The sequence below is a fragment of the Martes martes genome (assembly GCF_963455335.1).
Source record: "Martes martes genome assembly, chromosome: 5".
Taxonomy (NCBI): Eukaryota; Metazoa; Chordata; class Mammalia; order Carnivora; family Mustelidae; genus Martes; species Martes martes.
Window position 1 is genome coordinate 12,890,855 of NC_137892.1, and position 17,193 is coordinate 12,908,047.

The following is a 17,193-nucleotide window of genomic DNA, read 5'->3' on the forward strand; positions in this document are numbered from 1 at the left end:
TATCTTCGATGACTCATTCGTGAAAACAATTTCAGGGGTGCCTGGCTGACTCAGTTGGTGGAACATGAGACTCTTGATCTTGGGGTTATAAATTTGAGCCCCATATTGGGTGTAGAGATTACTTAAAAACAAAATCTTAAAAAAAAAAAAAGAAAAAACAATTTCAACCTCCCCATAACAAATTTCCTTCACTTCTCTCAATTAATTCATGACAGATATGATTCAATATGCCTTTATATTTCTTCTATATGTACGAACGAATTCCTTCATTTGTCTAATTTCACTATTTCAATATAGCTTTTGAAGATTAGAGACAGCCCTCTTCCATTGTATACTGCTCAATAAATATTGGGCTCTAAGTGCCCAAGATATATCTGACATAGAGCAGGGATTGAATTAAGGTTTGAACTAAGAGTTGAATACAAAGGTGGTCCCCACTTATTGGTGAGCAAAAGCACATAATGTCCCCACTGAGTTTGTTCTTGACATCTGCCAAGCCATGGGCAATTCCCTTTGTTGGGTGATGCCTACTTTTGATCTCTTGGATTTCAGTTAATTAACAGATGAAATCATTTAACACTGTCATTGTGTTCTCTTTCCAGGATACTGTTTGAATATATTTATTACCTAAACTAATTTAATCCCCTCCTTTCTGATATATCTTCTTTCTTCTATGCATCTGAGCAGAAACTGACTCCCTAGCCAAACATTTTGGAAATGGAAACAAAAACTTTGCTCAAAGAGAGGCATCTGCTTCAAATCAGTGATGACTTTGACCACTGCACCCTCTCTGACCTTTCCCAGGACACAGAAGTCAATCTAGGATGGTAACCAGTCAGGACTTCATTAGCTTATCTGAATCAGTTTGATAGACAACTTTTCTCTGTCTATAAAATTTCTAAGAGCAAGCAGGCTCAATTTCTGCTCCCTCCCCCACAAAAATTCTGAAAATATGACATGTTCCATCTGTTGTAAGTTTTGAAATTTATCCTTCCGGAGGAAAGGGATGCAGAAAAATCAGTATATCAGCAAAATCAGTCATCAGTAGATTATTTTTCTACCACAGTTCAGCTTTTGACATTAACCCTAACTTGTTTTTTCTGAGAAAAGGGGGAAACATTCATGTGAAGCATCCAGGAAACTACTTCATGGAAAATGAACAATAGTTTTCAGAGGGTACTCTCAGGAGACTCCTGACAAGAATGGAAGTTTATTTCTGGGACAGGAATTTTTGGACCACATTGCGCTTTGACTTACAAAGGGAGATATCAGAGTAAAACCACCTGGCTGCTCAGAGAACTGACAGGAGATTGTTAGGAATTCATTTGCACCTTGACTATAAACCAGAAACTCACATATGCAGGGTCTATGCAACACATTTTAGAAACCTACAAGAAAACTTGCATTTAAAGAAAAGAAGTAATTGGGAAAGGTAACAGAAAGTGGGACTATAATCCCATGTCCACAAGCCAGTGTTTTCTCTGCCTTCAACAAGTCTCCCTAAAATGTCAATGATTTATAATTTATAATTAATTAATTTAATGTTAATGATTTATGACTTATAAATCATAGTTAAAGTAGATTACATCAGCCCATATCTCCTCTCGGATGTTGGATGGATGAGTTTTCTAGAATGACTCTCAGAGAATGAGCTAGCTTGTCTTCACATTATCTGCAGTCTTGGAGTGACTTACCTAGCATCCTGCTATGGCATAAATGTTTCTTCCCTCCCAAAATGTGTACGTTGAAATTCCAATCACAAATACGATGGAATTTGGAGATGGGGCTTTTGGGAGGAAATTAGGTCAAAAGGGGTCCACCCTCATGATGGGATTAGTGTTCTTACAAGAGACATTACAGAGATTATATCTCTCTTTCAATATCTCTCAATCTCTTTGCCATGTGAGGACACAGTGAGAAGGCAGTCATCTGAATCCCAGGTCTTCCTGGCCAGCAACTCCATCTCAGACTCCCCAGCCTCCAGCGCCATGAGAAATAGAAGACCATGAAGCTACCCAGTGTACAGGATCTGTCATGACAATCCGACCAGACTTAGACACTCCCTGTGCAGCCTGTGCAAGGGCTATAGACACCTCTCTCTCCCTACAAAGATGGGAGGGGGATGTCCTGAGATGGGAGGGGCCACAGCAGGTATACCTCTCCCATTGCAGATAAAAGGAAGCTTCAGGAGGTAACCCACAAAGGCTTACAATAAGCCAGCAGGAACTGAACAGTACCTCAGATGATACTGTGACACCACAGTTTGAGAAGGATGTGAGAGGACAGGCATGAGTGACAGATCAGTCCGTGTCCCTGTGACCAACAGATACTAAGGTGGTCTGCAGTGATCTGAACTTTCATGTTTCTATGCTTATGCATTTTAAAAATTTAGCTTGCTTGGAAAAAAATAAACTGAATAATTAATTAAAATTTAGCTAATTTGGGTGCATAAAATCTGTCAGAAGTGGCTGCTCTCAAAATAAGTCAATCAGAGAAAGACAATTATCATATTATCTCTCTGATATTAGGAATTTGAGAGGCAGTGCGGGGCGTTGTGTGGGGTAGGGAGGGAAAAAAATGAAATAAGTTGGGATCGGGAGAGAGACACACCATAAGAGACTCTTAATCCCACAAAACAAATTGAGGGTTGCTAGGGGGTGGAGGGAGAGGGATAGGGTGGTTGAGTTATGAACATTAGGGAGGGTATGTGAGTGTTGTGAATTGTGTAAGACTAATGGTTCACAGGCCTCTACCCCTGGGGCAAATAATACATTACATGTTAATAAACATAATTAAAAAAAAAAAAGAAATGCCTGCTCTCTAGAAACTTACTGCCTCGTATTACACACATTCTGACCCTAGATAACCCCCAAAATAATATTAATCAAGTCAGCCTCCACAACAATCCCACAGCATTAATGATGGAGTTAATTTTGTTCATTTCTGTCACCAGTGGTCTCATCCAGCAGTTGTGAAAAACTATCCACAAAAGCAGACATTTAGCAAAGACCACTTGAAAGAGTTACTCTCAAATTCCACATTCAAAACACCATAGCTCCAAAACCAGTGAGGGATAAAAGCTGGCGGCCTGTGAGAGCAGGTGGGAGTGAAGACGATTACATTTGACATCATTGGTTTACACACTTGGCAGTGGAGTGTATTGTGGCATAGTCTTTATTTACCAGGTATTTGTTGTACGCATGTTTATCAAACTTTGGATTTGTGGGTTAGTTTATTCAAGGCTTTGAAAATGTCTCCCAGCTAATTCTATCAGCTAATCCAACCCTTGTTTTCAAACCAACTGGGCTATTTGATTTATATTTCATAAGAGAAAACACATCTTCCTTCTTTTTCATTAAATAAGTGTGCTAAAAATGCACCCCAGCAACCTCCCTGTCAAGTACAGATTCTAATCCTGACACAGATATTGTTGGAGAGAGGAGACACCATGGAAAAGCAAACTGATGTAGACTGACAGGCGTGCTTAAGCGAGAGAGGGAAGGCATGGGGTCTGCGGTGTTTGTTGCTTCCAGGAAACCCGGGGCGCTGCCCTCAGGAATTCCTACCTAAGCTCTCTGGGAATTCTCTGCCATAAACAATCCTCGTTTGTTTGCACTGTAGAGCGGTGCTTCTCAGTCCTGTTCAGGATGGTGAAAGAATCCTCTACAGCAGCAAAGAATGAGTGAGATCTTGATCAGCCCACGTGAGGGAAAGCAAGGTGCACAGAAACTATGTAACACTGCCCATTCTGTTAACACACTGACATACACATGTATATACAACATTGATATACTACACATGATAGAATATATGGTGTAACTTATAGTTAGAACCTGTTAATATAACTTATAATGATATAAGTGATATGATTTAGGTCACTTCTTGATAAATCTTAGCACTGAGAGAAAATGACCCTTTTTTTTCAAAAACAGGAGCATTAAGAAGTCTTATTCTTTTTTTTAAGTTTTATTTATTTATTTGAGAGAGCACGAGAGAGAGGTGTGTGAATAGGGGTTAGAAAGAGAATCTCAAGCAGACTCCCCAGTGAGCATAGAGCCCAACCCCAGACTCAACCTCATGACCTGAGATCATGATATGAGTCTAAACCAAGAGTCAGATGCTCAACACTGAGCCACCCAGGCATCATGCAAGTCTTATTCTCAATTGACATAGAATTAATGATAAGGTCTACACTTACCTATTGATAAGTTCATCTTTGTCTACTTTTTTCAGCATAAGCAGTAGCTCCTTTGTGAACAGTGGTGTATGGATGCACAACAGCTCCTAGTCCTGGATATATATAATTATGTAAATTACATAATTACATAATTTACTTTTCACTTGAAAAGTCTGCTTAATTTCTGTCTGATTGAATACACGGGTTAAATATGTATCCCTGTGGCATCCTTTCCAGGTCTGGATTCCGATCCTGAAATAGATACTGCACAGAAATAAGAAATAAAAGAAAGATAAAACTTTATCTATATAATAGATATGTAATTTATGTGATGTACGCAAATTTTATATTTTATATTTATATCCTATAACATACATAAAATACACTTGTATTTTGCATTTACATAATGTATGATTATATTATTTTATTAGAATTATGTTAATATATTACTATAGTATGGTATAAATGAGTATATATTTTACGTATGCCACTGTACAGAATTCTATGAGCGGGGAGAACTGGATGGAAGGACATGCCAGCAAATGCATGTTGAAGGACACATTTCTGGAGGGACGGAAGGTGAGCAGGGAGAGAGGAGATCAACTCTGGAGATCCCAAGAGCCTCTGGCAGTCATTCCTGACCCCCTCTCATTGTCTTCCTACCTCTCACATCTTATCGAAGCCAGAACAACCTTATCATAACAATAGGGCTTCTTATTTAAAGGTGTTCTCATCTATCTGGACAATGTTTATTTTATTTTATTTTAATTTAATGCCTTATTTAATTAGATTCTGAGCAGGAAAAGTGACAGACCATGTGGTGCAGTGTTAATTCATCCTAAAGCTGGTAAGATGCTTGTTACCTGTATTTTTCTTCTCCAGGACACCCCTAAAACATTTGACTGTCTCTACATGGCCCGTTAGCTCTGAATAATTACAGCAACTCTCTGGAAGCTTTTATAAATTAATCATTCTGGCAAAACCTCTCAGAGTGACAAGCCATCAGCAAACATAACAGTTATAACTCAGGATCATACTCAGATGATGTGAAAATGTTTTTAAAAGTGTAATGTTTCACAAACACAAATGAAAATCTGTTGTGATAAGTTGTCTGTCACACTCTGTCTCTCTCAAGGGTACTACTTGATCATTCTTGTTTTTTATTGTCTTTTTGTCCTTTTTAAAATCTTGAGTCTTTGATTTTTTTTTTTAAGATTTTATATATTTATTTGACAGACAGAGATCACAAGTAGGCAGAGAGGCAAGCAGAGGGAGAGGAAGGGAGGCAGGCTCCCCACTGAGCAGAGAGCAATGCTGGGCTCGATCCCAGGACCCAGGGATCATGACCTGAACGGAAGGCAGAGGCTTTAACCCACTGAGCCACCCAGGTGCCTCAAGTCTTTAAATTTTCTGGCTTACATTTCCTCATTTTCAAATCTTACATAACTCTATTTTTTTTTCTCCATGTAGTTTTTCCTGTTTGGTTAATCTGAAAACACTGACCATATAAACCAAATTTAATTCTTGAAACATTTTCCCACTGAAGTATCCTTCCTTTTTTCTTTCGAATAGCTAACCATTTTTTTTTTAATTTATAATACCTTGCAGAAGTGAGAGCACAGATACTGATTCATGTCTAAGTTTCTGGCATAAGATAGCCTGAAATTATTATTAATCCATGTACACCATCTGATGACTTTACTACTTATGTGCTTTTATTGAGACACATCAAATTTGATGATCTGAAAGGAAAACCTTGGTTTCTTTCTCATTTCAGTTGATTACAATAGATTGTAAAGAGACAAAATCATAGATGCCAATGAATTATGATCTAATCATCTTGTCTTTATTCTGGAACAAAGATCTTGCCCATAAATCCAGGAATGTGGTCATAGGGAACCCTTCAGACATTGAGCTGATGAGTCATAGGACCTGGATCCTGTGTGTGGATATGGCTGTTGCACAGGGCAGGTCAAAGTTACTGCACCACTGTAGGAAACAGATTGCATGTCCTGTTGAGGACGAGCCAGTGTTAACATCCTTGTGTCTACAGAAGATACAGCTCAAAAATGTGGCTGTGCATCGTCACATCTGCCAGTGGACATCCCAGAGGGCATTAAGCTTGGTGAGGGTAATGATGATCAGGGTGAATGGCACGTCCAGAAGGAATGGCTCTTTTGCACCACCTCTCCCAATTAGGATTAAGTCCTGACTGAATCGTTCTCTCTGCTCTTTGCTTTCCTTAATCCTTCTTTCAATTGCATTTCCATTGTCATGTGATAATTTCCTTAATGTCTGTTTTTCTGCACCACTGAGGTATAATTTACATTCGACAGAAATCACCCTTTTTTGTACACAATGTAACAAACATAGCATTGTGCAACACCACTCTGGTCTAGCCACAGAACACTTCAGTCACCCCAAAAAGTTTCCTCAAAGGCCAAATCAGTCTATTTACCCTCTATTTATCCCCATCATAATTGCATGGCACCAGGTGAGAATTCCTTCCACGTCTATCAACAGGTCAATGGAGGAAAGAAAACAGGTGGGAAGGGAGAGCTAGACAACCACTTACAAAATGTCGTATCAGGAACCACACTAAGATACTCGCATATCTTTTTTTCAGTTTTTCTTACAACAACTTGGTGGTCAGATACCGTTATTTCTACTTTAAAGATGCAAAGACTGATCTTCAGGAAACTTACTCATTCAAGGTCCAGTGGTTAACACCTGGGTGCTGGCATTTGAATCCCATTCATTTGACCCCCAGTGCCCATTTCTCACCACCACTATTTAATGGTCTCATGTTAAATTAATATTGGTCTAGAGGTGTATCTTCTGGTGATCAGTATATATTCTTGTCTCCTTTACTATAATCTTAATCACAGCTAAAATAAGAAGAAATTCCAGGGGCGCCTGGGTGGCTCAGTGGGTTAAAGCCTCTGCCTTCGGCTCAGGTCATGATCCCAGGGTCCTGGGATCGAGCCCCGCATCGGGCTCTCTGCTCAGCAGGGAGCCTGCTTCCCCCTCTCTCTCTGCCTGCCTCTCTGCCTACTTGTGATCTCTCTCTCCGTCAAATAAATAAATAAAATCTTTAAAAAAAAAAAAAAAAAGAAGAAATTCCAGAAATGTATACTACAACCCATATCACACCCTCTGCCTCCACAGAGAAACTTCCTCTTCACTCCAAGCAGAACAAGACTCTCTTCTCCACTGACTATAATTTCTTTGATCATTAAATGTATCCATATGCTCACTGTTCAATTATTAATCTGTTATGTCCATATCCACACAAACTGATTCAGGATACATTCTCCCAGAGGCTTGGATTACTAATACAAGAGCCCATAATATAATATAATAATGCTAAGAAAGAAATTTCAGGAAGTCTTCAAAGGTCTTTCAGGATTAAGTTCAGCTTTTTAAAACATAAAACCCAAATCAGTGCTATAAACAATATGGAAAGTTGTCACTCTCATGTTAAGGAAACAGGGAGTCAACAGCTAATGCACATCCTTGATCATCAGGTACCCTGGATCCTCTGAATGTTCCATCACTCTTAGGGTACAGCTCTGACCTTCAAGTTTCCTTCAAGGTCAAATATGTTTGCTAAGTCTCCAGCCATCATGTATACATTGCACATATGAAAGAAGAAGAAGAAGGAGGAGGAGGAGGAGGAGGAGGAGGAGGAGGAGGAGGAGGAGGAGGAGAAGGAGAAGGAGAAGGAGAAGGAGAAGGAGAAGAAGAAGAAGAAGAAGAAGAAGAAGAAGAAGAAGAAGAAGAAGAAGAAGGAGAAGAAGGAGAAGAAGAAGAAGGAGGAGGAGGAGGAGGAGGAGGAGGAGGAGGAGGAGGAGAAGAAGAAGAAGAAGAAGGAGAAGAAGGAGAAGAAGGAGAAGAAGGAGAAGAAGAAAGAAAGACGGAAAAATATCTCTGGCAGCTTTCCCAGCATCTCATTCGTCTTTTTTTCCTCCCGTGTCTATCTTTTTTTCCTCCCGTGGAATACACAACTCATGGAGTGCCAGAGACTGTAGACAATATGTGGGAGCAGAGGCATATGGAGGTGGAGAAGCTGAGATTTGCATAACTGGAAAGGGACCCTGTGTCAGTCTCAGTCACCAGAGTGTCCATCTACACTATGCCAGCATTTTCTGGCACAAGACTGTGGATACCATCTCTTTGTTTTTCAACTTCACAGATATTGAAGCCTCTGTGTCTCTGGGAATCATCCCACCTGGACTTCAAGACAGTTCCTAAGACATTCCACATCTCTCGTCCCATTCTCCCAGGGAGAGAACATAGCAGAGCAGTGCTTAGAACAGGGGAACTCCCCCAATCATCCCTCAAGCACAGTCTCCCCTCTTCCCTTGGGTCAGGCTTTCTCTCCATCTAACACTAGACAAAATGCTTCCCAAAATGCTGGAACATAAAAATGAAGACACTGCCATGATCTCATCTTACTCCTACTCCAACATCTAGAGCTACCCAAAGATCATTGAATAAAAACACAGAGAGGAGAAATAGTTGCCCAAAGGTGTCATTGTCCATGATGGTTTCTAACACCAGCTTTTATTCACTTGAACTACAGCTCATGAGCTGACATATGCACTACTTCATGCTGATGGTCCACCAGAAGGCTCAGGGTCATCCCTTCCATGTGACAAATGGACCAGGCAGCTGAGACCATGTGTAGTAGTCAGAAAAAAATCAGTTCTTACTCTGTGGCAGTCACTGTCCTGGGTGCTTTACAAAAAAAATAATAAATAAATAAAAATAAATAAATAAATAAATAAAACAAACAAAAACCAACTCATTTTACCTTTGCAACACACTATGAAGGCCAAGACTACTGTTTCCTATACTTTTCTGATGACATGAGTACCACACAGAGAGGTTAGGTGATCTCCTCAGAGACACACAGACAGTGTGTCACTGACGATGGTATTGAGCCTGTGCTATGGCCACACTCTCACTGAAGTACATGCTGTACAAGTTACCCATCCACTCTGACTTTATGGATGACACCCACCTGCCCCGAAGAGTTAAAAACACAGAGTCCTCACTCCTCATTATTGGTCCATTTCATATGGTCTTCTAAGAATTACCATTAATTACAAATACTCCAAGCTCACACACTGCATCAATTACCAGCTAACCCCTCAGACACTAATTAACCAGAATATCAGGGATAATTTCTCAGCAAAGGAGGAAAAGTTTTTCCTCTCAATGTCTTTCCAGACATTGAGAGACAGAGAAAGAGCAGAGCCCTTATAGCGATGAATGATAATAATGACATCAAGGGTAACCTGAGAGTAATTATGAAAGGGGTAGGGATGGCTTGTCACCTAAGAAACGTATCTTTAGAAGTAATCTCCACTGCACAAGGTTTAAGCTAGCTAGTCCATGGTATCAAAGTCTCTGCAGGTACTCCAGGGACTGTGGCTAGAGCAGATCCACAGAGCTCCTCATTACCCAGAAGAAGTCCAGAAAGCAGAGTCTCCCCAGGAAGCAGACTCTTCCTCTTGCCTGAGAATAATCTCTCCACATTGCTCAGAGGGTCAAACTCAGGTGAGGGCAAGGTCCCAGCAGCCTCATCACAGCAAACAAGTCATGCCTTCCTGGAATACAAAGAGCATTTCCAGTGCCTCCATTCCTAAATGCCCCTCCCCAGCTAAGGCCACCACAAGCCAATAAAACCACCATTCCTTAAGCAAGACTTCTATGGAAGCCAGCAAACCACGGAGGAAGTGGTGAGGTAAGTCCTCAGCATAAACACTAGTCTGTGCTGGAGAGCAAAGGGGACAATGAGATGGAAAGGTGAGTCAATGAACAGTGGCCATAATTAAGCGGCACATGTAAAATTGTGTACTTCAAGCTAGAAAAGGCAGTTAGGAGCAGAACAGGCTGCCCCTGACTGTAGGTAGACCAACTGTCCATTATTAATCAGAAGAGAGGAGTGTCCTCAGTATATGAGCCTCGTTTCTACTGCTGTTCAGTATTTTTTCAAGTTTTACGTGCTTATTTGAGAGAGAGAGAGTGCACGAGTGGTGGAAGAGGTGAGGGAAGAAGGAGAGAGAGCAGAGTCCATGCTGAGCTTAGAGCCCAATGCAGGGGTTGATGTTACAGCCCTGAGATCATGACCTGAGCAGAAATCCAGAGCTGGCCACGTAACTGGCTAAGCCACCCAGGTGCTTCACTACAATTCAATATTTTTTGCAAACTTGTATCGTAGTCACAAAAACAAGCCCAGTATGGCCCTATAAAGAAAGCAATAGGGTGAGGCAAGCCAAATATTGTCAGCCTCAAGAGAAAGACAGCTTTGAGGTAAAATTTAGCAGGAAATTGAAATATTTAAAGAATAAAAGTAGGCAGTGGTATGTGAGGTTTTCTGCAAGAGGTGTGTTGAACAAAAAGTCATGCTATAAAACAGGATGGTTGACACTTTGAAGGTGTGGGTGTCCTGGGTCAGGGGTTAGGACATCTGGAGGTCTATGGAGAGGTAACTCCCTTCTATACAAACCAGAAAAGGGAGACTTAAATAGCCGTCCCCATGGAGTCATAGTGCGGTGCTGACCTGCATGGAGAGCATGTCCCTAACCTTTACGGACTTCTCAGTTTTCCAGAGTTACTGAAGGAGGATGTGAAATGACATGTGCGTGGTTCCTGGTATGCAAAAGGAGAGGTGATGGTTGCTCACTCAGAGATGGTTTACTTCCCTTCCTCTTGTACTGCTTGTTATGAAATACTTGTGTAATCTCAATGGTTAAGGCATTTTGAGGAAGTACATCTCAGCCCCCTTGTGGGGATATGGGTATCAGCGCTCCTCCAAGCCCTTTGTACATGGGAGCTTGCAGGGCATGATCCAGTGAACCATAAGTGAGATGGTTTGAAAGAAGCAGAAGCTGTCCTGTGTGATATGAAACTACATTCCAGACAGGAGGACTTGGGGTAGGCAAAGGACTAGTGTGGGACGAGCAAGGCCTGGGGGTAGATGACCGGTGACTGCATACACGGACCTGGCAGAATACAGTTAGCAGAGCACACAGAGGCTGTGTCTTCAGAGTCCTCCTTGCTGTGCCAACCCACTTTCTGAATGTAGCCTTTTTTTTTTTTTGATTAACATATAATGTATTATTTGCCCCAGGGGTACAGGTGAGGTGTAGGGATGTGAATTATCAGGCTTACACACTTCACAGCACTTACCATACCACATATCCTCCCCAATGTCCATAACCCAACCACCCTCTCATTACACCCTCTCCCCCACCAGCAACCCTCAGTTTCTTTGGTGAGATTACGAGTTCCTGAGTGTAGTCTTATAGGAACTGCCACCCAAGGGTACACATGTCATGGGGACAGAACTGGAAACTCAAGCGCACCCTGAGAGAAGTGCTTGTGCTGTGTGAGAGAAAGGACAAAGTCCCCAAGACTCAATACCCTCATTCTGACCTGGACAGCTAAATGGGGCCTTCACTGGCTTATCTGGGTGGTGGAAATTTTAGGCTGAATTTTAGATTGAAGAAAGAGATCTTGGACTAATAGGGCTATAAAACCCTGTGGTCTAGTCTTTGTTTCCTCAGCTCATAAGTTTATTTCCCAGGTGTTCTCTCCTGTTTGTTAGTATGGGAACATGTTCTGCTGACTCCCAAGAGGAATTCTTGGTAATAAAAATATATAGCAGTAGGAGATACATCTATACATGTGCCTTTATCTATGGGTTCTATGTCATGCATGGAATGATACGCATCACAGGTTTTTTCAATGGGTTCAAAATCTCCCTAGCCCAACAGTAAGTGTGGTGTGAGTCCTGTCATTGACATATCCCATGGCAGCTGCTAAGACAGAGAGATGGGACAGTGGTGAGAAGAAGCACCAGGGGATTCAGTGTGAGAAGAATACAACCGTACTCCTGTCACATAATTGTTTAAGGAGATGGTGGTTCTGTTTTTAGGTAACTGGAACACTTAAAGGTATTTCTGCTCTTAAGACCTGAGTCTTAGAAAAGCGACTCCATTGGGAATGTGAGTAATGGGTTAGATAAGAGGGATCCAGATGTTGGTTCTGGGCAAAGATGGCAGAGGCAGGGAAACTGATAGCGTGTGCTCTGACACTATTTAGTGAAGCCGATAGGATGTCGCCGATGAAATATGGCCAATGAGGGCTGTCATCAGAAATAATCTGAACACTGAGTCAGGGTAACTGATGCAGAGGCAGCCAGGAATGGGAAGGAAGGTGCTGGATTGAAGTTGGAGGAACAACCAACAGGGTAAATTTGAGATGCTCCAGTGAACAGTGTCAAAAAGGGAAGAAGTGACAGCTAGAGACACACATCTGGAAGGACTCTGCTTGAGTGTGACTGTGGCAGATGTGGAAATCGCTGTGTTTATCCAGGGAAGCAGGGCAGTGCCCCGGGAACACCTCTATCTGCATGATACGAAGGGGTAAGGAGATCAAAGGAGTTCAGAAGCTTTATCCGAAGCAGTTCCAAGTGTGAGGCCACAAGGCATCCAATGTCGAGCAAGAAGGGTCAGGTTGGGCTGGTGTCCAGCTTCGCAGTCAACCAGCTGTGTGTGTGTGTGTGTGTGTGTGTGTGTGTGTGTGTGCACATGCACCCATGCACACCCGGTACACTGACCTGGAAATTACAGTGTCTCCTCTTCAATCCCTCACCCCTTTCTCTCAGGTGACATTACTCTCCTGTTTCTGTCATTCTTTTCTGTCTCAGGGATCTGCATGAATGCTATTCATTTTTAAAAAGGAAAGTGATTTTTTGAGTTATATTCTGTTTGTTTTCTGTTTACTGTTATTTTTGTAGGTTTCTTTGATTACGTATATTGATTTATTTTGTTGATTAAATTTTCTTATTAATATATAATATATTATTTGTTTCAGGGGTACAGGTCTGTGATTCATCAGTCTAGCAAAGTGATTTATTTTTATTTTTTAATTTTTTTATAAACATATAATGTATTCTTAGCCCCCAGGGGTACAGGTCTGTGAATTGCCAGGTTTACACACTTCACAGTGCTCACCATAGCACGTACCCTCCCCAATGTCCATAACCCCACCACCCTCTCCCTACCCCCCTCCCCCGGCCACCCTCAGTTTGTTTTGTGACATTAAGATTTAGCAAAGTGATTTTTAAAGGCAAAATACTACAGAGAATAATGGTTAAGAGCAAGAGCTTAGCTTTCACCCTTGGCTTTACGATGTGCTGCTATATAAGTAATCTATAGCAGTCATCTTCTCCAAGCCGCTCTGCCAACAGCAAAATGGGGGTAAAAACTTCCCCTTTACCGGGCCATGAAAGCACCAAGTAATCATAGCATCTGGCTCATAGTGAGTGTTTCATGATTTGCATTCCTTATTTAATGTGAGCGCCATACCTACCCTCTATCATTCCTGGTTCCTCCGTCCTTATATATCTTTCCTACTGTCCCTGCAACATTTCCCTTTCTCATCCAGTATAGACGCTGGCTGAGAAGAAACTTTGTTTTTTTGTTTTGTTTTGTTTTGTTTTGTTTTTAATTTTATTTATTTATTTGACAGAGATCACAAGTAGGCAGAGAGGCAGGCAGAGAGAGGGGGAAAGCAGGTTTCCCGCTGAGCAGAGAGCCCGATGCGGAACTCGATCCCAGGACCCTGAGATCATGACCTGAGCCGAAGGCAGTGGCTTAACCCACTGAGCCACCCAGGCGCCCCTCTTCCTTTCTTTTTTTTTTTTTTTTTTGAGAAGAAACTTTGGAATCAGAGACCTAAGAAAGGGAAATAATATGATTGCTTTTCATCTTGAAAGGTTGACAAGCCTGATTTTGCCCCACCCAGCTCACTGAATCGAAAATATGTCCTGAACTCCCTTTAGAGATAAAATAACTTCATTCTCTAAGATTCACCCAAGACGTAGTTTCCATATTACAAAAGTGTAATAACTGGGTGTTTCACAAGAATATTGGAAAGTGTGTGTAGTTTTGAAACAACAGAGCTCCCTTAGGTATCTATTGCAACCCCAGAGTTGGGACTGTTTTCAAGTAACACCAGGGTTCTTAAGAATGCAAGACTTGGAGGGAAGGGCAGCCCTTGTTTATTGCAGCAGCACTGAAGAGATCATGAATTTTATAGTTTATGCATAAAGCACCAAATAAGGAACTAAGGATGAATCCTTCATAAATTACCTGCACACGGGATTTCATTTCTTCTCAGGCGTCTCATGCACTATATCATTGCTGTCATGAACTTGAGGGTTTGCAGTCCTGGGAAGAGTGTAGGCCCTGGGGCTGATGGACCTCAGTGGAAGGGACCCATGAATCAGCAAGTGGTAACCCAGTTGCTTTCTAAAAGCTATAGAGTCCAAAAATCAAATCAGCTGTGTTTTGTTATTGTAAAAGGAAACAGCTGCTTGGCAACAAAGTTGTGCAGGAAACATAAATGTCACTCAAACTGTCCGATAAATGTTAGCTCTAGAGGCAGTCTGATCCTTCAGAGACAGCTCCAAGGGCTGTGGTTCTTACACAACCCTGGATCTTTCTCCCGATGCTCAAAACCCTATGCTCTGGGATCTTATGAGGTGCCATGACCAAATCAACAGCCAAAGTGACTTAGCTCCTTCACTCCAGGGTCTCAGAGGATCTTGGATTGTACTTTTTTCTTTTGTACTTTTCTTTTCTTTTCTTTTCTTTTTTTTTTTTTTTTTAATGGCAAAGTGCATGATAGTGCTGCCTGCATGTGAATGGCCCTGGGAGAGAGATCAGCATGTGCAGGAAACCAGAGAGCACCTCTTCATGTTGACAGAGCCAGGTGTAAACCTTAGCAGGTGAGTGGAGTGTGCTCCTATCTTGCTTGATGCCATTTCTCACTTCCCTCCTATCACCACTTCCAAAAGGCAAAGCAAGAAAACCAAAGAAAGTGGTCAACTCCCTGTCAGTGAGTTTGCAGAGAGAAGTCAAACATTTTAATGGTGATAGGCGATGTAGCAGACTTTGACCAAACCGGAAGAAAATTTTTATTTACTTTTGATACGTTTTCACAAACATCATACTGCTCTATCATCCCCAGAACTTTACAAGTATTTTCTTCCCACATCACAGATGCAAAAATTGAACTTCAGAAAGATTAAACGGCATAGTCAAGGTCACAGAGCAGGAAGCAGAGCAAAACACATGGGCAGCTGTTCTGCCTCCTGGTTCTGACTCCCCCACATCTCAAGGTCTCCACAGAGGTAAGACAGGATGCAACTCTGTAGGAAAGCTCAGGCACAGCCATTAGGAATGCAACTAATCCCTATTCTCAGGTTTCATTCACTTTTACTCATCACAGGCTCCAGAGAATGCCTCAGCATGAGAGGTGACAACCAGAGCTTCTTGGGGGATCTTCCTAAGGACTTCATCCTTCTAGGTGTTTCTGACAGGCCATGGCTGGAGCTCCCCCTATTTGTGGTCCTCCTGGTGTCCTACATTCTGGCCATGTTGGGGAACATTGCTATCATCCTGGTGTCCCGCCTGGATCCCCAGCTCCACAGCCCCATGTACATCTTTCTCAGACACCTCTCCTTCCTGGATCTCTGCTATACCACCACCACAGTCCCACAGATGCTGGTCAACATGGGCAGCTCCAAGAAGACCATCAGCTATGGTGGCTGCACAGTTCAGTATGCCATTTTCCACTGGCTGGGATGCACTGAGTGCATCGTCTTGGCCGCCATGGCCCTGGACCGCTACGTGGCCATCTGTGAGCCCCTCCGGTATGCCATTATCATGCACCGCCCTCTCTGCCAGCAGCTCGTGGCTGTGGCCTGGCTCAGCGGCTTTGGAAACTCCCTTGTTCAGGTGGTGCTGACAGTGCAGTTGCCTTTCTGTGGGCGGCAAGTGCTGAACAATTTCTTCTGTGAGGTGCCAGCCATGATCAAGCTGTCGTGTGCAGACACCGCCGTGAATGACGCTACGCTGGCTGTGTTGGTGGCCTTCTTTGTGCTGGTGCCCCTAGCCCTCATCCTTCTCTCCTATGGCTTCATCGCCCGTGCAGTGCTCAAGATCCAGTCCTCCAGGGGAAGGCACAAAGCCTTTGGGACCTGCTCCTCCCACCTGGTGGTGGTCTCCCTCTTCTACCTGCCTGCCATCTACATGTACCTGCAGCCCCCTTCCAGCTACTCCCAAGAGCAGGGCAAGTTTATCTCCCTCTTCTATTCCATAATCACCCCCACCCTCAACCCCTTCATCTACACCCTGAGGAATAAGGATGTGAAGGGAGCTCTGAGGAGACTCCTGTCAAGGACCTGGAGGTTCTGCAGGAGATGAGGCTCGGAGACATGACAGTCCCTGTTGGTGACAGAAGCCTGGGCAAGCGTGTTGTGTGCTGAAGGAGTTGACACCCAAAAAGCACAGGTGTTTTTAGAGATTTGAGAGCCCCCCAAGTCCCTGTCCCAACATTTCACCTTCTGTGTGGTCATGGTGCCTAAAACCCCACCTCTCCCAATAGTCTTTGTTCTCAGAGGCCATATGTTTTTAGGAGTCGTTTAAACAGAATTGGTGTTCAATAAGTTATTTGTCAAATTATTTTCACTTCTAGTTTCCTAACTCTTGCCCCTTTTTATCTTCCTATTTTTTCTTATTTTTCTCCCATTGTCTCTTTCCAATCTTCCCTCTTCCATTTTCATTACTCCTAAGGATACATAATGTGAAACTGAATCATAATCTGATATGATAATAAATTTGTTTGTCTCCACATATTTTTTTGTTTTTTCTTTATTATTTTTATGTAAATTCAATTAATTAACATATAATGTATTATTGGTTTCTTAGGTAGAGGTTAGTGATTCATCCAACTTATATAACACCCAGTGCTCATTACATCACATGCCCTCCTTAATATCCATCATCCAGTTACCCCATCCTCAGCCCCCTTCCCTCTAGCAACCCTCAGTTTGTCCCCTATGGTTAAGAGTCTCTTATGGTTTGTCTCTCTCTCTGATTTCATCTTGTTTTATTTTTTCTCTTTTCCTCTATAATCTTCTGTTTTAATTCTTA

General features: G+C 42.2%; 1 protein-coding gene across 1 annotated transcript; it reads left to right on the plus strand.

Moving 5' to 3' along the window:
* Positions 1-15,507: 15,507 nt before the first annotated feature.
* Positions 15,508-16,464, plus strand: LOC308343475 (olfactory receptor 2B11; the record flags this gene model as incomplete). The annotated part of the gene is made up of 1 exon (XM_080804496.1): positions 15,508-16,464. One exon carries the CDS (start codon positions 15,508-15,510, stop codon positions 16,462-16,464), a length of 957 nt encoding a protein of 318 aa, XP_080660622.1.
* Positions 16,465-17,193: the final 729 nt, after the last annotated feature.